Below are 23112 nucleotides of genomic sequence, written 5' to 3'. Positions count from 1 at the left end.
ACAGGTGAACACACACCAGTGAGAAGCCCTACAATAGCCAGTACCAAGTCCCAGGGGCCACCTGTTCAAGGGTGAGGATCCAATCCTGGTAGCCAGGCTGGGCTTCCTAACCATCTGAGCACAAAGCAGCCAGTGTGAGCCAGGCAGAAGCTCGAGGGCAGAAAGAGGCCTGGAGCTCTACGAAGAGTGTTTCATGGACAATACCTCCCCGGGCATATGTTTCCTGTGCTCTCGCGCATCCCAAGGGGGCTCGGCTTCCGGGCTGCCGTCCCAAGCTGGACCCTTACTTGCTGAGTGAGAGCAGACAAAATGCTTTGAAAGTATGAAGGAAGTTCTGTGTAGATGGAGGTAGGACTACGCCAAATATTTAAATAAATGCTTTGGAAAGGCATCACTAATGTTAATCATAGCCTCTCCAAACTAAACAAACTAATGAAAGAGACAGGGAAGAGATGTTGTTCAATAACAAATTTTAAAAACATACAGGGTTAGACATTCATAAAAATAAAGGAAGCCTGTGCTACCTGGACAGAGCGTGTGCACAAAGTCTAGGACGGCAGCTAGAACGAGTAGACAGCCGGAAATTTCCTCTGGAGACACGTACAGCGGATGTTGCCACTGGAACACATGTATTTTGGTGAGCGCATCTATGAGGCAAGATGAAATCAGGTCAGAACAAAAGCTTCCAGAGCTTCAGACTCAACTAAGAAAAGGTTTAAAGGAAAAAAATCCCTGACCCAAACAAAAGTAGAGGGAAGAAATCTTACTGTTGCCTCCAGCATCTAAAGAAAAACACTGTGTCCCATCGCTGCGCTCTGCCATTCCGTGATGGGGGTCCCTGTTTTTGCTGCCGGTGGTCTGATTTTTTTTTTTTTTTCTCAGACCCACACACCACTTTGCTGAAACGTAGCTGCAAGTGCATTTCCACTCAGCTGGGCACACTTGCTAACTATACTGGAGGGAAAGAACTAGAGAGCACACCCCAGTGCTCTCCTTCTCCCCTGTGACAACTTCACTCTTTCAGAAATTAGTTGGTAGATTCTTTATCTGGCTTTACTTTTGACATAATCAAAATCACATACACATATTTCTCTCTCTCTCCCTCTCTGTCTGTCTCTCTGCTCCCCTCCCTCCCTCCTTCCCTGTCTCTCTCTCTCTCCCTCTCTCTCTCTCCTCCCCAAAGTCCCCACCTCCCTCCCTCTCTTTGTCTCTCTCTCTCTGTCCCACTCCCTCCCTCCCTCCCTACTTTTATCTCTCTATCTGGAAAACCCCTACATTTCCTCATACTCTAATTGCATTATCAAGTGTTGTGTTTGGATCATTAATTCCTTCCCAGATGATTTGCTCCTGGTAGGTTTCTAGCAAATTCTACCCATGTCTAATAAATCATCTTAGAAAATGCTGCAGGTTCTTCTCTGTCATAGGGACAGGAGTCCACATGCTATTTCCTGTGCCCTGCAAACAGTTTTATCCTCCTTCCTCTCAGCAAAACAACCCTGTTAGCTTCTTCCTTAAAACTCACTCACAACTTGACAGCAGAGGAGAGATTTCATAGTTGTGCTTTGGCCAAAGCTCTCACTGGAGTATTCCACAGCTCACCTCACTGAGAGGTGATTTTGTCATCTAAACAAAGTTCTCCAAGTGGCCACAGGCAAGGGGTCCATCTCCTCTGTGTCCCCTGCTGGAGCCGAGAGTCAGGGGGATGTCTGACGGACCCACTCCTGGGACATGATGCTTCCATGTAACCAAAACTGAGAGCAAGAAAAGGAAGTCAAGAAGTTTTAACAGTTGAGCGTTCTTATGAGGTGAAAGTTGTGGGGCATAGTTCTTCCTCTCACCATTTGGCAGAATATTGGGAGCGGGGGGGGGGGGTTGTGGAATTGTGTATAGAAAAGCTAATTTCATACTTTCCATAAGCATCTCTTATTTTTTATTTCCATCAGGATCAAAAAACTTATCATGAGCCTTCTACATCCTAGGAGTCCTATGCAGCTCATTCTTGTAATGACTGCCATTCTCATTGCCCAGAATTTAATCACCAAAAAAGCGAAGATCAATTATGATAATGTGGTCATATTTTAAAGCCCTCAGTGTCTGTGAAGTTGAGAGGAAGAGCCATTTTATTCCCTATTTTAGAGGTGATAAATATCTCAGGATGTCATCATTATTCTTTTGGTGCCATTTATAAATCACATTTATAAATCTTTGAGAAAGAAGTACCACCTTAAGTTTATTTTTGATTCATAAAGGTTCTAAATCTTACCGGTTTCTGTTCCTTCCACACCTCCAGAGGCCATCATTCCTGTTCACTTACATTGGTTCTGCTTTCAAAGCCAGTATTTCCAGAGTTCTGCATTAATTTCTCACAGCAATCATTTGGTAACTCCATACTCCAGTGGATAGAATTTGACGAGAATTTATAAAATCTCTTGATACAAAGTTGTCTCTGGTTGCAAGGGAAGGTACTGCAAGCTGTGAATCTTGTGGCAATACACTAGAGATCTATCTAGGTTCTTTACTGCATTTAAACACTCCTAAAGGGAATATTCTTATACATAGGACAGATGAAGTACGAGCTGGTAGGATGAAGTGTTTTGTCTTTTAGAAATTGTATTTAAATTTAGAAATCTATCTCAACCCAGCAGGAGAGAGACATATTTTTTCCTCTAACCAAAATTTCCCTCAACAAATCGAGCAACAGTTTGCAATTAAAAATAGAGAATTTTGCCACAGTTCGGGACAAAACAAGAGGTTAGTTTTTGTGCTTTAAGCACATCGATTAGTTAAGCAATGACTTGTTTTGTTGCAGTGAATTTATCACACACACACACACACACACACACACATATTATCCCTCTCCAAAATGAGTCTGGTGCTACAAGTTAGGAAAATAAAATCCAGAGCCTGTCTGCCCACTCTGAGGGTGCTTGAGTAGCAAGGGCCATCCTGCTAGCTGCAGACTTCAATTCTGCAATTTTCCTCCTGGGGATAATTAAGAAGGAAAAGAAGATCAGGAAAAATATTTGTACGAGGAATGCTGAAAATTGCCCGTCGTAATACAACTTTGAAATGTTGACATCCAATAAAGTTTAAAATTAAAAATCTGGGAATCATATAATTAGATACGGTTTACAACAGCTTTAGAACACCAACCAGATGGGAAGCTCATGTGCAGAGCAAGGCTCTTCCCCTGTTGAAGCTGAAGACTGTGTCCCATTTTGCAGAAAAAGTTGTTGAAATAGAAGATTGAGTAGCTTTTTTGACCCGTTGGCACAATCAACCATTCTTAGGCCTATAATCTAACCTCATTATGGTTTTCCAGCCAAAGAAGTGACATGTCGGATTCCAGAGTCGTAGGAAGCAGAGGCTCCAACAAAATGGTAACTTCCATTGGAGGGGAACAGCAGGTGGTGACACAGTGTCCTCGCCGTGCACTTGGGAGGGAGCCCCAAGAAGGATCCAGGATTTAGGACCCAGGACATTACAGGAAGTCTGTAGTAGGGCAAGGAAAATTCTTGAGAAGCCTAGGACCTGCTTGGGTCCTTATTCATGTTTTTGAAATTTGCCACTTGGATGTGTTTTGCCACGATATTCACACCTCGAGTTGATTTATCTTAGCAAAGCAGGCTCTTTTGGAGTTAAGAAACCAAGGTCGGTCTCCCCAGACTACATTTAATAGTTCTGCGACCCTTAGGCAAGTCACTTACCCTCTTGAGTCTCAGCTTCCTATGAAAATGGAAATAACTCAAAGGGTGGTTGAAAGGGTCCCACTTCCTAAATCTTTCTTTGTTGTCCTTGGGCCACCACAGATACCTGTTACCTAGTCTCTGCCACTGCAGTCTTCACACAGCAGCCAGGTGCTAGGGTCAGTTTCTAAGAGGCAAACCTGAGCATGTATCCTCTTTGGTTAGTTCTCCACCTACCCCCTTTTTAGTTGTCTCAGAGTCAGAGTCCTTTCTGTAGCCTCCAGTGGTCTATGTGGTCTGTACCTGCCCACCCTTCCAGTCCTATCACATAACAGTCTGTATTCCACCTGTTCTCATGCAGTTGTGCCAGGTTTCCTCCAGCCACAGGACCTTTGCACATGCTGCTCCTTCTGTCTGGCCTATGCTCTTCTCTCTTTCTACCCATGTAAATCCTTTCTGCTGACTTATGCTTGACATCTCTTCCTCAGAGGATCCCCCCCTCATCCTAGTACTGGCCTCCTTTCCAACCCCAGCCAGATTCTCTTTCCTTCTCTCAGTTATAGGATCATGAGCTCTGTCTCCTTTACCAGACTATGAACTTAATGGGTGGCTCTCATTTCTGGTTTTGTTCACCAGTGCACTGGCAACCCCAAGCAGGATACCTGGCACATGGTCATCTCCAGTATTTATTAGATCAATAAGCACATGAATGAGTGATTGATTATAAAATGACTAAGCATAGTGCACAGTACATAGAAAATATTCTGAATGAATGATGATGTCTGATGTTTCTAGGAAGTAAAAAGTAGGATCCCTAACATCCTACTTTTTAGTAGGGGCTTTTTAGTCTTTCAGTTGTATTTCAAATCCCAGCCATACTTTCTGGGTTTTTTTTCTGGTGTGGATCTTTTGAAAATTCTATTTAGTAAATCAGAAGTGTTTGAGATGATATATAATAATTTATTGAGGAAAATAATTGTGGACAAGCCAACTAATGATTATTTTCTGTGAAAACGAAAGAAAAACTAGTCCATTCTCTCAATATCCGGTGCCAGTTTCGTTTTCATGCTTGTATGAGGCCCTTCTCAATGGACTTTTCTTTAACTGCTAAGACCACAAGGCAATCATTTACAACATTTTCTTTAAAGATTCTATCCCAGTCATTTTCATGGGAATTTTACTACTAGCTTGCATAGCAGAAGCAAAAAATTAGTTTTTATCTAAGTCCTATATGTCATAATTTTATTTCTTGGAAGAAAACAAAATAAAAAAGTTTCCAAACCACTGTCGAAGTGACATAAAAATTTGAGACACAGATCCACAAGAGCCAGGAAATTCTGTCAAGTACATGACTTTAGCTTTCATTTGTCTTGGCATGCATCAGATTGTTTACTGACATGGGTGTTATATAAAGATAGTTAGGAAATTTCATTGTCTTATCAAGAGGAATAAGTAAGACAGAGGTCATTAAGGTCAGGGAGCTTCTTGCAAAATTTGTTCTCTTGGCCTGGCTTCTATAAGATTCATGGGCTTCAATATGCCTGGTGCTACTGGTTTTCTTGTTACCGCTCAAGAGTTTTCTGTTTTAACACAAGACTCACATTACATTCCTCCTAGTTGGACCATTTTAAATGGTGTCCCATCACTGGAGCTTCACAAAATGCCTCAGGACATGTGTAGGACAAACGTGCTAAAATTTGAAGGGACAGCTTTGTAAGAAAAGAAAAAGAAAAGAAATGAGAAAAGGAAATATATTCCTCTGCCTTCGTCGTCTCTGCAGATAAGTAGGAAGGGGTGGGTGACTGAAAACTTGTGTTTTCTCACTCTGCTGGGTAAACATGTCCCATGACCAAGGTGAGTTTCTGGGAAAGGTCAGCTGGCTTAGCCACCTTGGCTCCGTGTGGCCCAGCTCCCCCATTCGCCCGAGGCACCAACAGTGAATGTCTTTCTTGGGTGAGGAACTTTGAGGAACGTGACTTCCTCATGAGAGCTTTGAGTTTCCCCTCTGAGGCTCACTTGCCCTCCGTGTGATGATGACTCTTTTTCACTCCGCTCTCCCATTCTGTTTCTACCTCATCTTACCTGTGGGCTGGGGTCAGACAACAGTGCTCCAGCTACGCAGCTCTGTGGTAAGAGGGATAGAACATATGCTTGAACTTGGGCAGATGTGGTTCAAGTCCCATCTCTACTGCTTATGAGCTGTACTATTTTTCAGATGCTGCTTTTAGCAACTTGGGCTTTCATTTTCTCATCTGTAAACACGGAAAACACCTCGGACCTCACCAGTGACCTTATTGAGAGCATGGGATGGGATCACGCATAGAAAGCATTTAGCGCGGGGCCTGGCCCAAAGCAGCATGCACTACAAGTAGTTCAGATTACCAGATCCTTGAGATGGACGCTAGGATCCCTCTACAAATCCAGCTGTGTCTTTCCCATAGACATGAGTGTAACATAAAATCTTTTTTATTGATGTTCTTGTACAATTTATTTGCACTAAAGTTTTTACTGAAATTTGGCAGCTGGGATGTTCCAGAACCACATGGAGGCTGGTATCTCCTGTGAAAAGTGCTGACCCTGAGCCAGACTTTCTTCACGTTGAATCTTCACAACTCCATTCACAGATGAGGCACAGGGAGATCGTGTCCGAGTTTGCAGGGTTAGGACAATGGCTGGCACTCAGCCCTGTGCTGAGAGCTTTACTTTACACTGCTAAGTGATTACAGAAACCCTAGGAGGTGACTGCTTTAATATTCTCCGTCTTCAGTGGGGGACACTGAGGCACACGGAAACAGAGTAATTTACCCGGTCTGACATGTGGTAAATGGTAGAACAGAGATTCAGACCCATGTGTGCCTCATCCCAGAGCCCAGACAGTGGTCACTCTTATCCACTGTTACTGAGCTTTGGGGTCACCACTTTCTCAGTGGGACATAGAGCCTGGCACTTAGTGGGTTCTCCCAGTAAATCTTGAAATGAATGAAGATAAAAGATACCTGACATTTATGGAGCATGCACTCTGTGGGGGCACAAACCCTAATGACTTTCTATGTGTGGCCTAATGAATTTGAATAACAAACCAATGAGTTAGGTCCTCCTGTTGACCCATTTTACAGATAAGAAACCTGAGTCACCAGGAGGTTGACTTGCTCAAGACGATATAACATGGAAGTGACACAGCCTACATTTAAACTGAGGCGGTCAGACCCTATGTAGAACTCCTTCCTGTTCTTACGCTGTCTCCATTAGGATCCTGTTTGAAACTTTGGTGCCCGTGGTTACGTGAAACATCATTAAACTCATCTTTTAATTTCAGCATGACAGTGATTGTTTTCATGGAGGAGACTTCCTACATGTCCTTCTCTGATGATGAGAGGCTGCAGGGTAGAGTTTTATCCTAATCGCTGCCCTCATCTTTGAGGAAAACAGCTAACAAATATACAAGGTCTGTTTATGAGACCGATGCGAAGTTTATACCAGGGAGATGGAAATAACATAGTAAAGTGGTTTTCGTGGGGCACCTGGGTGGCTCAGTGGGTTAAAGCCTCTGCCTTCGGCTCAGGTCATGATCCCAGGGTCCCTGGGATCAAGCCCCGCATCGGGCTCTCTGCTTGGCAGGGAGCCTGCTTCCTCCTCTCTCTCTGCCTGCCTCTCTGCCTACTTCTGATCTCTGTCTGTCAAGTAAATAAATAAAACCTTTAAAAAATAATAAAATAAAGTGATTTTCCTAAGGTCTTGGGTGTGATGTTTGCAAAAACGGAACCACACCTTTCTCCTTTGAGTGGTGGCTGTATTGCTTTGATAGTGGGGGTAAAGCCAATATGGATCGTTAAATGCAATAAAACGGACCTGTGAAAAGAAGCACAGCTAGCTCTGAACTTGCATCTGCCGATTCAAGTTAGAAGCCACTGGCCACTTGAATCCAAGGTCTGCAGACACGCAAATGCTCGCCGGCCTCCGATTTCATCCGTCAGATGCAGGTCATTTTACGCCATCTCCCTCACGGGAGATCAGCGGAGTACGTAGACGCGCCGTGCTTAGAATAGTGGCTGGCCTGGAGGGAGCGTAGTACCACTGTCGACATTATCATGGCCGGAGTGTCCCAAACTCCTGCACGTTACTTCCGCTCTTCTGGGCTCTCATCAGATAGCGAGGGAGCAATGGAGCCCAGAAAGATAATGCTTGCTCTCCCGGACGCTGCAGCATGGTGGTACTAGGGGAGGAGACCTTTTTCCAACCTTGTGGGGTAGGGCTGAGGTAGCTGAGCCACCACGCAGTCCCCTCTGCGTGTCCAGAGTCCAGGTCGTCACGTGCTTCCATGACACCTCCTACTCCTGACCCAGTGACAGCCCCAAGTGGGACCACGGCCAGCCCTTCCGGCACTTCAGTGGGGATTAGAACAAGGCTCCCTTTCCTCTGAGCCCAACCACCCTGCTCCCCTCCTTGTCTGGGCACCTTGCTCACAGCTTAGTCTGCACAGCCCTAAGCAGGGTTCCAGGAGAGAGATGGGATATGAGGGAGCAGGGCAAGGGGATAGGGAGGGGAGAAGAATTTTTGCATTTTCGCAAGTTCTGATTTTCTGTGAGGTCTGTAACTTTGGTCTTTCTTGTCTCCTTCCCCTATATGGGAAGTTTCGCGGTTTTGCTTGAAGTGGTCCCACCATATCTCCTACAATACAGAACCCATGGAGGACAGGAAAGCTTGGGTAGAGCCACCTTGGTTCTTTGCAGACACTCCATGACCTTTCTGGGCCTCACATTTTACATTCTCCAAAAAAACAGAGGATACTTTACCCTTGACATCACGTCGGTCCTACCAAGAATGGTGCCGTGTACATTTTATACTGAGAATGCTTCTCACTAAATATGTGCGTATGTGTGTGAAAAACACAAAAGGCATATTGTATTTTCATTTGGCATGTGGAAATTCTAAAGGAGACTCAGCCAGATTTGTATTTAGCTTAGCTAAGCATAGACGACCACAGAGCAGAAAATGTTGAATTTCGGTTTAAGGGTAGAAAGGACCATGAAATGGTAGCAGATGTGCCCAGTGGGGGGATGCAACTGTCTACAAACGAGTGAAGAGGTGACTCAGGTGGCCTGCTGGCAAGCCTGCTGCCTTCCAGCTGCTGTGCTGAGGTCCGGGTGTGCAGGGAGAGAAAGGCACCATTCATGCTCTCGTGGAGTTCAGAGCCTGGTGAGAAAATACAGGCAAGAAAAGTAACTATGTGATTGCACATCAAGAAAATGCTGTGAATTCTACTTGGTGACATCTCGTCGTGTTAATTAACATCACTCAACTCATGCATGGAAGTGGACAACAGGCAGGTGGTTGGGCCATAAGGGCTGGTGGGGTTCTAAGAGAAGGGCAAGGATGGTTGGCTGGTGGGGTTCTTCCAGGTGAGCGTAAAGAGTAAGAGAAGGGCAAGGATGGTTGGCAGCATTTGGAAGACTGCCTCCCAGGAGTGAATAGTGATGGGCTGTGGAATATAATTGGCCATATTTAACTGGCTTTAGACCTGAAACCATCCCATGCTGCAGGGGCAGGAAAGATAGGACTAGAGAAGACACGTTCCAAAGAACTTAGGAGTCCTAGAAAGGAGGGAGATTTAGCGATAGAAACACCTTCTTTCCAAGTACTCGACACTGGGCTTTCCTATAACAGGTTGAGTTGCCTCTTTAAATTATCACCTTTAAGATGATGTAAAATGTGCCTGTTAATAAGTGTCTGAGTGATTCAGATACACCATCGTTTAATGGACATTTGGATGTGATCACTTAAAATGGGACTTCGGCGTGATGACATCAAGGCTCCCGAAAAGAGATAAACAAAACATTGTTGATAAAGGTAGATTTTTTTTTAACCTGAGAAGAAAGCATTTTGTAATTTTAGGACTAATACTACCTTTAGAAAAACTAAGAACATACGTGACTTTTCACCTCTCTTTCTTTAGGACTTGTCATCCATTTTATTATTCACCAGGAATATGCTCCATTTAGGGAAAAAAAAAGTAAGGGATTTTAAAAAGCAAGATACTTAAGTTAGACATAAGGAAGGCTCCTCTAACAGGAAAACTACCTAGACTGTAAGTTCAGTTGTTCAAGTGACTCAGAATGTAGTAAGTCAGGGGTGGAGGGTGGGGAGGAATCTTCCAGTTATAGAAATACCAAACCTAGGGAATTCACATCAGGATGCATCTAGAAATTACTGTGGACAGACTCTAGTGTGGTCCGTGCCAGAAATCAAATGTGTTCTATAGATTTAAGTTTTTACATCACAGGAACTGAGATCTACAGATCTACAGAAGGGTAATCTATTTATACATGACCTCACAGAGGAAAGTGAGTGCTTTCCACAGAAATACATTAATTTAAACACCATTTGTTTATGAAGACTCCTCTTCCTTCTTATTAAACATAATGTCTACATGTTAGATAAGTTAACCTTCCCTTTATCCAGCCCCAGAGCAGACTATATATTTGAACTAAATGAAGACACGTAAGAAGTTTCCTCAATGAAAAAAAAAAAATGTTTTTTTGGGCGCCTGGGTGGCTCAGTGGGTTAAAGCCTCTGCCTTCAGCTCAGGTCATGATCTCAGGGTCCTGGGATCGAGCCCCACATCGGGCTCTCTGCTCAGCAGGGAGCCTGCTTCCCCCTCGGTCTCTGCCTGTCTCTCTGCCTACTTGTGATCTCTGTCTGTCACGTAAATAAAATCTTTAAAAAAAAAATGTTTTTTTGCTTCAACCCAAATCAGAGCTTGAAACCTTTTACTTTTTGGTATGTAGTTTATTATTGTCTGTTGGTTCCAGGGGGATCTAAGTTTTAATTAGTTTGACAACATAGGTGTGATATTTTACAGAATGAAATCCCTGCCCCTGTATTTAATTAAATGAACCCTATAAAAGTTGTGTTTTAGCCAGGGGCATAATTGAGAGTAGGCTGGATTCAAAATTGCATTAGCGCTTTCCATTGGGGTCGCTGGCACGCACAGTGGAAAGAGAGGTGACGGCGGTACCTTGAACCTCAGAAACCAGATGTCTTCCCAAAAATAGATACATATTTTCTCACTTAGAGACAGCATGGTATGTCTTTTCCAAATAGTACATATTCAGGTATCCTGAACCGCTCACCGTTGGGTTGGAGGGCACCCTGCGAGCTTTCCGGGCGCGTCTTCTGGAAGGAGACAATAAAGATGCAGGACAGGGGACAGGACTTGGACCGATGGCATTTCTAGGTACACAGCAGTGGACCGGCTTCTGTCTGGGCTGTGGGCTCAGTTTGTGTGCCAGCATGTGTAGTCTCTGGGAGCAAACCGGCCACCTCAGCAGGTCACATCCTTCACCGGGTGTCTTGGGAAAATGCCGTCCACGACACATTCCTTCTGGCCGTTTCTTGAGTGGCTCACACATGCTGGGGCTCATTTTAATTCTCCCGAGTAGCGTCCTGTCTGCCGTCACTAAGTAACCCCGGCAAATACTTTCTTGGGGATCAAATGACTACAAGGTGGACCGAGGGGCTGTCTGTGAGATCTGCCCCGCGTAGAAAATCTGCCCCACTCCCGTCTTGCGTCACCTCTCAGGGCCATGGAAAAGACCGTCACAAGTGCCTCATACAGAGAGCAGCAAGCACGTTAGCCCGGCCTCATCGGAACCAGGCAGGGACCATTCCACGCCCACGGCGTAATTGTCTTGTCTCAGGAGACCTTACCCTAAAGGACCTCTCAAAGGTTCCTTAGTGTCATGTCATGTTTGTGGCCGCGATGTTTGCCGTGAGACAGACTGATTGGATTTTCACCATAATTGCGCCTAAGTCCCGAGGGACCAGCCGGAGCCTTAGGTGAATAACTTAAGCCTTTAATTTATAATAAAGATCAAGTTCGCAATCAGCATTTCTGGTTCCAAAACATTCCATTTACTTGGTTTTAGAGCTGCATAAACTGTTTTAAAAGCAATCTGCTCAATTGGGCGAGTTAATGATATTTAACGTGACCGGGCCAAATGTCACCGGATGAGCACTGCGGCGCATTCCCTCTGTAATTGCAGCCATCATCACAGCCGCGCTGTGTAATGTAGCTGTAATGCTAATCCCGGGAATAAAGGCTGTCATTCTCGGGTGGTTGACAGCGCACCGGCGTCATCCCCTCACGAAGGCTCTCAGGGATGTGATTCCAGGATGACAGTGTAATAAGTGTTATGTGCACAAGGTAATTCAAAACAAATTTGGCTGCAAAAATGGATCGTCTAGGATGGTAAACTCCCACATTGTCTCCTTGTCCTTTAAGAGGATGTAATGATCCCTAAAATACCCTGTCAAGAAGCTTGTGTGGGTCAAGTCTTGCAAAATTTATCTCTTACCCCCCAAACCCTCGCCGGAGAATCCCAGCTTGAGGACTCTAGGATATTAACGTGCATGTTGGTAGTCCAGGAACAAGAGATGGGCAGGGAGCTCCTGGGTACACAAATGTTTCTTAAGACTACCTAATTAGGCTGCATTTTGCTTCTTTGATTTATAGATTACTTTCTCCCGGGAAAATGTGACTATTCTGGTATAGAATTCCCATTAGCCCTGGTATCTTAGTAAATTTCTTATTATTTGCATGTTAGTCACTCTAAGTAGATTATCTTGTTAAACTTAATAAGAACCTTAATAGGCACAACACTGTAATTACATTATTTTGTGGACGGGGTAACTGAGACTCGGAATAGTCAAGCTGTTCAAAGCCCACAGTCAGGATTGCAGCCCTGCCTTGCTTTCGCGCTTGCAGACCTGTGCCTTCCATCTCTGAGCTGGAACTTCGGGAAGGAGGAGCTCACCTAGATTGTGCCCAGGCTCCAACAGAACTGTGTGTGAGTCACATACACGCATGACACTGGGCTTCTGAAGTTGTTCTCATGGGCACAGGTGTCAGAAATGCCTTTCTGGGGAACCCAGCATGGCGGTGACGTGGGACACGAGGTCATTTCATGGTCACCCCAACATTCCAGGCCTCCCTTGGGTTTGCTGCCCTCTTTCTTCACTCTAGGCAGTAGAGATGCGATGGGTGCTGTTGCATCAACACCTTCGAATAATACCAACAACAGGACGGATTCAGAAAAGCCTTCTTCCATTTTGGAATTCTGTGCATAGAGACACAGGGCGGCTCTTTGCCCCCGTGAATCCTCTTAGCCTAGACTGATTCAGGTGGGTCCGTTGCGTGTCTTTTTCTAGGTACCATTTAGACATCTGCTCAGTCTCGTAGCGTTGATTTATAAAATCTACCTAAGTAATAGGTAGTAACATTCCTGCCTAATTTTACAGTGCGTCTCTGTAATACACCTACTGGGATGTTTCAGGCTGCAAGCAGTCAAGATTGAAGTTAAAATGGTCGATGTATAAGGAATTCAGTACTGATATGAGAAGAAATTTGGGGTTCAGAGGTTCCAAGCTTGGTTGTTTCGTTTGCTCACTGCAACCATCAGAGACCCTAGCTGCCTAGTTTTTCTGCTCCGAATCCCTCAGTACGTTGTTAATTTGGCCCCAGAGACCGGCTCTCAACATGGTCCCAACATAGTCCCGGGGGTCCAGGCAGCACATGCAGATTATTTGCTCAGAGGCAGCAGGGGGCCATCCCTGCCTGTTTTAAGAACAAACAAAATTTCAAAATCTCCCTAGCAGATTCCTCATGGTCTCCTACCAGCCAGAAGTGTGTTGCATGCCCATGCCTAAATCCACCTCTAAGGGAATAAGAGCACCGTAATAAGCCAAAGTTAATCAAACCCACACCGCAGGCTCCCCGGGAGGGAAAGCTCCCTGATCTGATGGAAGGAAAACAAAATCCCATCTTCCTGAGCTGGGAGGAAGGTGAGGCAAGGAGGGCTGTCTGTTGACCAGGTCGCTAACACTGTCTGGTGTTGCGTCTAGAAGACCTGACTGTACATGTAAAAAGTTGACTCCTAGGATGGGTTCTTCTTTAGCCACAACTAGAAGGATCCTGAAAGAAAATCTCATTTCACTCCCTTTTGGCAAAAGCCCTGGTATTTATGTATGAATAGAGAAACCACAGGTTACAAGATCTTGCAGGACGCATTCAAAAGTCTTCATGTCTGAGGGCGCCCGGGTGACCCAGTCAGTTAATCATCTGTCCTTGGCTCAGGTCATGATCTCCAGATGCTGGGATGGAGCCCTGAGTCGGGTGGGGCTCCCTGCTCAGCAGGGCGTCTGCTTCTCCTCCTGCCCCTCCCTCTGCTCATGCGCACTCTCTCTCTCTCTCTCTCTCTCTCTCTCTCTCTCAAATACATAAAAACTTAGGGGAAAAAAGTCTTCACGTGAGAGTTGGTTGGGAGTAATACTGCCTCTGGTACAAGTGACTACCGAGGGCAGGAGACAGCTGGGCTAGCTGGCACTGGCCATGCCCACATCTCCTACACGTGCTGTCTGTGGTGTTAATTTAACCCAGGGACAGTCTGGCTCTCACACTGCACATTCCTGTAGTAGTTGACCCTTGGCGTCACGCAGTAATGGAAAATAGGACTCAGAGAGTTCTGCCAGAGCATGGATCTCACAGATCTCCAAGTCGCTGTTCTACCACGCCTCCTCCCTTCCCTCCCAACCCAGGCTCTGAGCATTCTGGGCTCTGAGCAAGGAGGGGACCAATGTGGTCCTCTGGTTTGGAAACTGGAAAGAATTCCTTTGTGTCTGTTTGTCCTCTTCTCAAAGGAGAAGGGGGAAGACAGTTGTGATGTTCACCCCTGGCGTCCGCATTCCTCCTGGGCAGAAGCTGGAAGAGTTCGGTGTTTTCAGCCGTTCATCTACTTCCTGGCGCACTTGAGTCACTTCCTAGCCCAGAGTTCTTGTTCTACCCAAGTCCCTCGTGTTGCAAGTAAATTACTTAAGTAGATTGACTCCAGATCATTAATAATCTCCGCCGGCCTGATGCACTTGGGCTTCATTACAAGGAAAGAGTCTCACATCTATTCTTCAACCCAGCAGTTGTTTACAAGATCTGCGGTCCTGAGAGTTCTTGTCCCTGCAGGGCCGGAGTGGAGGGGCTTAGCAAAAATAGAAAAACGGCTGCCTGATCAGTACTCGTGTTTTGCTTGGACAAAGAGAAACCGACGTGCTCTCTGCCTCAGAGGTGGGACCTAATTGTCATTGTGCTTTGAAGTACAAGATACTGGGGGCTTAGGGGGAGGAAGTGTATGCCGGACAGGAAAAGGTTCAGTGTTCATTTTGACATTTGTAAATAAATACGAAAAACATGCCTATTGAAACAATGGCGTATCAGCCTAAGAGATTTATGCTCAGGAACCCCTATGTGAAGTGACAAGAGCTTGTGAGTGTTGCTCTCCGGAGAGTTGAGAAGCTCAGGGAGTTTTGCAGAGGTGCAGCCCACAGAGTATGGTTCCTGTACGATCGTTCTGTATCTGACTTTACAAAGCAAGCCGACCCCCTGGGGAATAATACTGAACTCTGAGCCGGGGACCGTTTCTGCAGTGTCGTCGCTAGACGTTACCAAACTCCCGGAACACAACATCCTAGTCCTTCTCTGTGGGGGACGGGAGGAGGACGAGGTAAATTCCCGACTTGGACTAAGAGGTTGCTTGGAATGACTTCGTTTTCTACAAGTAAGGTTCTGGCTTCTGTTTCCTCTTGTGTAAGCTTTGCTCAAGATAGCACGTTGCGTTAGCGGGTTGGATGCCGCATCCAGGATTCTGGCCAATGTACAAAGTTGTGACCCACCGCTAACGAGCTGTGTGGGCTCGTGTGGTCAGTCTGCAGCTGTTAGCGGAGGGAGATGAGCGTAACGTTGTCTCTGCCAGCTTCCCGGACTGTGTTGAGGGAAGGGTTAAGTGGTAGCTTTGGGTCAGTCCCGCGGTGGACTGTGGACACGCTGTAAGTAGAGGCACGGCGGGGGGGGGGGGGGGGGGGGGGGAAGCGGCCGCGGCTCAAGCTGTGCACGGTGGGAAACAAGACCGGATGAAGCTAGCGATGGTCCCCCACATGTCGGCCAGAATGCCAGCTGTCCGTGCACCACGTTGACACCTGCCATGTCCATCTACCACCCGGGTTATCATTTACTTAATACTTAGACTGACTTTGAAAAAAAAGAGAAAAAAAGCAAAGCAATTTATTTAAAAAGGAAACTTCACATCACTTCCGTAAAAGCAAAGCTAATGTCACCTGACATAATAGAGCCCATTAAAGCATAACAATGTAATTAATTTCTAGTTAGCTATTATTGCCTGATAAAGGCTCTGAGCCCAGAGGCTGCTCTTTTCTCTCACAGGCAAGATTAGCAGGTGATGATACCGTGTGAAAGACATTCGGTAGGAAGCCAAGCCTTCCCCACTGTGAGATTTATCATTTGATGCCAGATCTGTATCCCTCCAAACTCACTCCCATCCCACCAGGCATTAGGAAAGAAACCTAAAACAGGGAGAATGGGAATTCTCTGACACCGTCAAGTTCTTCATTTTAGCTTGCTTACACGGGAGCGCAGTCTTTCCAGCTTCTGCTTGACTATAATCCTCTCTCACCCTCAATGTTTTTCCACAGGTCAACGGTAAAGACTTATCCAGAGCGACTCATGACCAGGCTGTGGAAGCTTTCAAGACCGCGAAAGAGCCCATTGTGGTACAGGTATTGAGGAGAACGCCTCGGACCAAAATGTTCACGCCTCCATCAGAGTTGCAGCTGGTAGACACGGGAACCCAGACTGACATCACCTTCGAGCACATCATGGCGCTCACCAAGATGTCCTCTCCCACCCCACCTGTGCTGGATCCCTATCTCCTGCCAGAGGAGTAAGTCACATGGTCCTGTAGCACTAATCCGTTAAGCACGGTAAAGAAGTGCAGTGAAGTTGTTTTCTTCCCTTCCATGTGGTGGAAAACATGAGCGGGTCTTACAATTTTCCTCCAAGTTGCTCATGTTTAACTTTATTGTTTATAGAGGCAATCAATTGAGTCCTGCTCAAAACTGCCCTGACATATTAATTACTTTATTATAGCCCTGGAGCAGAGTTATTCAAATTATATTCTAAAAACGAAATTACTTACAAATGTCGTAAAAGTTATTTCAGACTAAAATTTAATCACCGCAAATGGGATGTGAAGGTTTTGTGTTCTAACTAGAGGGAATGCTGATGGTTCTCTTAAACAGACAACAAAGTGAGTTGGGAGTGTAAAGAGAGCCCTGAAGGGTGTGCATTCCGCTTTCTTGGGTCTCATTTCAAACCTGGATCCGTGTTAATAAGCCCACACATGCCTCATATAAATACCACATTTACCGATTAAGTAACAGCTGCGATCCGGCATCCCAAATGAATTACTTTACACATGACTCTCCTCTTACCTTACTTCCTGCCAGAGAGAGAAAGAGAGAGAGAGAGAGGAGCTCGGAGCCTTCAAGTCAGATGGAAGCTGATGTTCGCACTGATAACTAGCTGGGCAGCTGGGGCAATTTACTTTATCTCCATTTAAATATAGGAAAAGTGGTGATAGCACCCAGTGTGTAGGACTTGGGCTAGAGGAAGTAATGTGTGGGAAGTTCTCAGCATGACATATGGTACGCACTGAGGAGGGAGCAGAATCGTTCATTGAGTGAGTGAGATGAAACATCTAGGGAGAAATGAGGAGCGAGAAATTTTCTGAGAGAGACCACTTCTGAGAAGATGTCCGCTTTATCGTAGAGCTCGTAGCGTGTGATTTTGCCTATGTGCGGGCAGGATGTCCACTTCCCCACCTGAGTCTCTCTAGGTAACGGGAGAGTCACTCCTGGGTCTTCCTGTCTTGCTTCTGCTTCCGATCACTGACGTGATGCTTTATTTCCAAGGGCATCTTACCCCTCCCAGGACGAACGTCTGGGTGCTACATGTTGGGTTTCAGATAGTAACTCGGAGTGAGCCCACATTCCCTGTGGTTCCTCCAGATTCTGGACAGAGGCTTGCCTTTCATCCCATGGTGTTACCCACTGGCTGTCCCAGGAGCGCTAATTCCTCAGGCCTGATGGACTAATTTCAGCTGCAGCTGACAGTGGGGACGGGGGACGAGGGGTTCCCCTCTCTGGCATCCGTGCTCAGCGTGCAGGGGAGTGTGCACAGACGACGGCCCCTCCCGTGCAGTGGGGAAGTGCACAGGCACCCCTTCTCCTCAGCGTAAGTTGGCAGTGACTGAAAGTCAGGTCTGTCTGACCTCAACTGCCAGTGCTCAGCCACACGACTCTTCTGTGGCCTCCCAGTTGCTCCTGGGAAAGAACCGCCTGATTCACTGAACACAGTCATTCAAGCCAGTCCTTTGAGTTTATAGAGCAAAACTGCCTCTCAGTATTGATGAGGGCTTTGTAGCCACTCCTGCCTCTCAGATGTTGAACTGTCACCATGATGGGCCTTTTAAAAGCCAAACCCTTAATTTCCTCTTAAGTCTAGTTAACATGACACGACTTACCCCCCAGGGGCAACTTGAGAAATGTCAGTAGAGTCCAGAGGTCAGGCCTCTCCAGGTTCTGGCCCCAAGGTCAGAGCAGGGCAAGAGTGCGCATCGGGACGGAAAGGAGAGTGTTAACGTGATGCTTGAAAGCCCAGGCCTTCCAGGGGCATCCTCAGTACTACAAGCCCCTCAAGTGCTGGCAGGATATTTACCAGATAGGTCCAGAGAATTGAAAGCCAGCCCTTGTTTGGCCATTCATGTCTGATCTGGTATTTCAAAACTGAGTGCCTGGGAGAGAAGACCAGAGCCCATTGATTGCTGTGCTGACCTTTGAGGACAAGATGCTCTGAGTCCCCAGGCAACCATCAGGCTAAGCCTTCCCGCCATGTCTGGCCCCTCTCAGAGCTGTTCACCGAGCCTGTTACCATCCCCACTGCCTCCGCTCCTGGAGGTCCCAAAGAGGCCGTGGCTTCTAGAAACAGGTTTTCACATGTGTTGTCCTAGAAAGACTCAAGCTTCTGTCCTCTGAGCAGTGGTGTGTATGCATGTCAGCTCCAATATGGGTGCATTTCACATGTGCATGTAGGTACATTCGTTCAGTCATTATGTACATGTATGTGCATATTCGGGTTTCATGTCAAACCTACCTTGTCATGGGACAATCACAGAAGTTAGGAAAGACACTGTCCTAGATGAAAGCCTCATAGTTTTGGTCCCAGCCCTTTGGACCGGACTCAGCGGCCAGCACATATCATGGAGTGTTGCCTGAAGTCCAGCCTTTTCTCCCCAAAGACAAAATCTAACAGTGAAGCAATAAGCAGGAGAGAGGAGTGTGTCTGCTGCCTAGACACTGAGTGAGACAGGAGGCCTGTTGACTCACGGGACTGGTCGGTGAGAGGATGGTCACTGGGAGCAGGAGAGGCAATCCTGCTGTCCCCTGCATCTTCTCCAAGGAGGATGGAAGTGTTCAACAGGGGTGGTCTTGTGCTGCTGGGAAGCACAGCAGGAACAGGGGGATGTGGGCAAGACAGTGCCCTGGCCCTGAGAATAGAAGCGGCATGACAGCAGGCCCGGCGAGGTTGGGGGAGAATGAAAGCAGCAACTTTCAGCCACAAGCAGGCCATAAAGGTGTCTCTTCTGTTCTCAGGCATCCCTCGGCCCACGAGTACTGTGACCCCAGTGACTACATTGGCGGCATCCATCAGGAAATGGACAGGGAGGAGCTAGAGTTGGAGGTAAGGACGTCCTTGTCTCGATTTAGGAGTCGTTGCTAAGACTAACAAGGTCTCTGTGAGCACACATGTAGTTCATGGATGTTAATGAAGGAGCCACTAGGGGTGGATTTCTTTCAGAAGAACCACTTGGAGTCATGCCATTTAAAGGCATAATTCAGCTTTTCTTCCCTGCCTCTTTTTTCCCTTCCATTCCCCTTTCAAAACAGAACGTAACAGTCTGATCCCAAAGCAGAAATGGAGGGGTTTTCTTTAAATTAAAATCACTTGAAAGATAGGGTAGCAAGTCCTTTTGTGGATCTGGGAACTCAGGTTCTCTCCTCTCAACATCCTCTAAACTCCATCCATTCTTGTAACTGCAGGGGGCTCCCCGACCTTTTCTCCTCTTGAAGTCATCGCCACTTTGACCCAAAGGCAAGAATAGATGGATAATTAGAGTGGGTGCTCGCCCACACCACACAAAAGGGCTTACCTGATGGTTTCTAACACTAAGCTCAAAAAAATTCAGTAATCCGAAACTATGCTTAAGTTGAGGCCATATCTGACTCGGATGTGATCTAGGTAATGTCTGAGGTCACACCGGCCTCTAAGGGCTTTTAAATTTATCCTTATTCAAGTATAACTAAGATACGGTGTTGTGTTCGTTTCAGGTGTCCACAGTATGACTCAGCAGTCCTGTAGGTTACTCCGGGCCCCTCTGGGAAGTGCACTCGTTGTGCCCGTCACCTGTTTCACACAGCCCCCGGCCCACCTCCTCTAGTCGACCTCCGTTTACAGAGTTCCAGCTCTCATTTGTCTTTTAATAAGAGAGATGGAAAATAGAGCAAAGTCCCCTTTCAGGATGTGCTTATTTATACTTTTGGGCAAACAGTGGTTCCTGTATTCCACTGTGTTTTCGAAAAATATAAGAGCGTTTTTTCAGAACTGACTTTACAGACTAGGATAATCAGGGACCTTTCGGAAAGAATCCTGATGTCGGGGGTAGGCCCTGCGGCTCCATCGGACGTCCAGCCAGGAAAAGTCCAGTAACATTTTACTCAACCGTGGCTGCCCGCTGTGCGTCCGGGCCATCCCACCAACACGCGTGAGGCTGACGGGTTGCTGTGAGTGGAGTAGGTTGGAGGGCAGTGACCAAGGCGGGGGACGAGTGGAAGGTGGTCGTGATCCTCAAGCTCTCCTTTACGGTTACAGAGGGGTTTTGTGCCAGAAGAGAGGACAGGGATCAGTTGGCTGCTCCCTGCAGCCTGGCACAGACGGATCGGTGTTCTTGGCAGTAGAGCCATGATGGGCTCAGAGGCATTGTTTGGAAAATCTGAATTTCCCGCTAAATGCCTGTGGTCACTGTGGAACAGTGGTCATTGTGATTCAAGACTGCTGCCGTTCCTGCACACTGTCCCCGTAGACTGCAGCGCTGGCCGCCCACTGACTGATGCTGTGTGAAATGTAGCCTTGTGCCTTTCCGAAAACCAGCGATTCTGCCTATCGTTTACCATTTCTCATTTCCCCAACTTTAGGGCTAGTTCATGGAGCAGCCAGTGTCTCCCCCAGGACACTAGTTCTTCACATATTAACGAACACACAGTTTGTGCAAATGGGGTTCCACATCAACTGTGTTTGGGAAATGTCTGAGTGAACCACAGTGAACAGATTTGGGTTCCAGAGGACTTCTCAGTCCTGGATATGTTCAAGGGCGTGGTAAATGTCCTATGAAAGGGAACAGATATAATAGACAAAATGACCCCAACTTTTTTTTTTTTTTTTTTGATCGAACAACTTCTCTTTGGCCAACTACCTCTTAGCATTTCCTGGGCCTAGTGTTCTCTGGAATAGGGCTTTACAAGAGGAAGGTTATTTAATAATAGTTATAGGACAACACTACATTTTGATGATCAATGTAACTGTGATAAAGTCGAAGTCTTTAAAAAGCTATAAAATATCTCAGGAGCTAGATTTTCAGACTCTGACTGACCTCTGAACAACACAGGGGTTAGGAGGGCTGACCCCCGTGAAGTCAGAAATCCACATCTAACTTCAGACTGTCCAAAAATTTAACTATTAGCTTACTGTTGACCAAAAGCCTTACCGATGACATAGACAGTTAACACATACTATATCCTTATAGTCAGGTAAGCCAGAGAAAAGAAAAAATACATTTTCAGTATTGTATTTATCAAAAACAATCCACATGTAAGTGGACCCACGTGGTTAAACCCATGTTGTTCAGGGATTGGCTGTGTGGTGTAGACTTGGTAAGTCATGGACACTTTGTTAAACTCAAGTCCATGCTAGTGATCTATTTTAGTGTCTAATGCTGCAGAGAACCTGACGGAACCTAGGGTTTCTTCCTGGAAAAATGCTTATGTCTAAAAGAGCTTGCAGATGCTTTCTGGAAGGTCACAGAGCTCCCACAGTACCTGCCCCATTTGACCCATTCTGCCCTATAGTTTTTTTCTTGTATCTGAATACCACTAGGATCCCTGTTTGTTTTCTGTTCTGCTTTAACCCAACTCAACTCATTGTAACTAAGGTGAATTTATTTTAAAGGCAATGCGCTATGACTGCCTCAGACAGAAAATCAGCATCAACTGCCATGAATAAAAGGTTCTACAGTATTACAGTGGACCCCAGGCAGTGTTACCAAACCCTGGTGTGCATCTTCGGTGGTGCCGGGTGAGGGCTGGGGGGCCTGGGGCCGGTTCGCCCCAGCCCTCCTCTCTTACTCAGGAGATCATCTAGTGTCAAAGAAGTGTTCAGACTAGCCCAGACGGAGTCCATCTTCCTAAAGGTGGTAACCTTCTGAGCATGAACTACCTTGCTTTTGGTAGAAGCTACTCTAAAACAGTTCCCTAGAATCTTGCTTCTCCAAGTGTGGTGCCAGGCCCGGCACAGCATCCCCTGGGAGATGGCAGGAAATGCAGAGTCTTGGCCCTCAGACCTGCTGAGTCAGAATCTGCATTTTTAACAAGATCCCAAGTGCCTCCGTGTACACTCAAGTTGGAGGGGCCCCACCTAGAGGTAAAAAAGTCCAAGTTTCCATTTGCTCATGGGGCAAAGCAGCAGGGCTTTGGTTGTGCATTCCATTCTGTATAGACTTCTTTCTTTTCATGAGTAAAAAGCAGAGACAAACAACCCCAAGTATTTGGAAAATCAGTTGAGTGTTTTATTTTTTTTGCAATGCAAACAAAGTAAAATTTGATAGTAGAAAGTGCCTGTTCCGAAAAGGTCTCTCTGCAATTTTCCCTGAAACCCCAGTTTTCTTTTCTTTTCTTTTTTGCTGAGTGTTTTACATTAGACCTTTAATGCCATGAGACTTTACGTCCATGATTATTTTCATTTCGACTTGGCTGTTTTCACTGATCATCTGTTACACGGAATACACTGGAGCTGGAAATGCAAAATCAGGAAGTCACCACCCTGCTTGCCTTTAAGGAGCGCACATCTCTCACAGTTCCTAAGCCCTTAGGATTATTAGACAGGAGCTCGCCCTCTCCTAAGAAAGCCAAAATATGGTCATGTGTGCATGCCAGGCAGGAAGGTTGCTTTCACCTCTGGACTTTGGTCCTTAGCTGAGATGTCACCAGGTTATTTTGTTAAGTAAGCACATCTCACAAAGTGAACCTGGCGGTTTGGGATAAGAGGCCCATCCTGAGTCCTGTGGTGAGGGCGTGGAGTCTCTCGGAAGCTCAGTGTGGCCCCTTCCCAAGAGGCACTCTCCCATAGAGAACAGTGTACCTCCAAAACTTTGCCCCTTTGCAGAGGCACGTCCTCGGACGGTAGTCTGGTCAGCTC

General features: G+C 46.2%; 1 protein-coding gene across 1 annotated transcript in view; it reads left to right on the top strand.

Annotated features, from left to right (window-relative positions):
• Nucleotides 1-23112, top strand: part of PDZRN3 (PDZ domain containing ring finger 3) — a 252182-nt gene that overhangs the window by 214751 nt on the left and 14319 nt on the right. Inside the window, exons 4-5 of the mRNA XM_045992155.1 lie at nucleotides 16221-16468; nucleotides 19239-19326. Coding sequence (XP_045848111.1) covers nucleotides 16221-16468; nucleotides 19239-19326 — 336 coding nt within the window. The remainder of the gene's footprint in view (nucleotides 1-16220; nucleotides 16469-19238; nucleotides 19327-23112) is intronic.

This window comes from Meles meles, chromosome 20 (assembly GCF_922984935.1).
Source record: "Meles meles chromosome 20, mMelMel3.1 paternal haplotype, whole genome shotgun sequence".
NCBI classification, from domain to species: domain Eukaryota; kingdom Metazoa; phylum Chordata; class Mammalia; order Carnivora; family Mustelidae; genus Meles; species Meles meles.
Note: the sequence above shows the minus strand (reverse complement) of the source record. Positions and strands in the feature narration are given on the sequence as shown.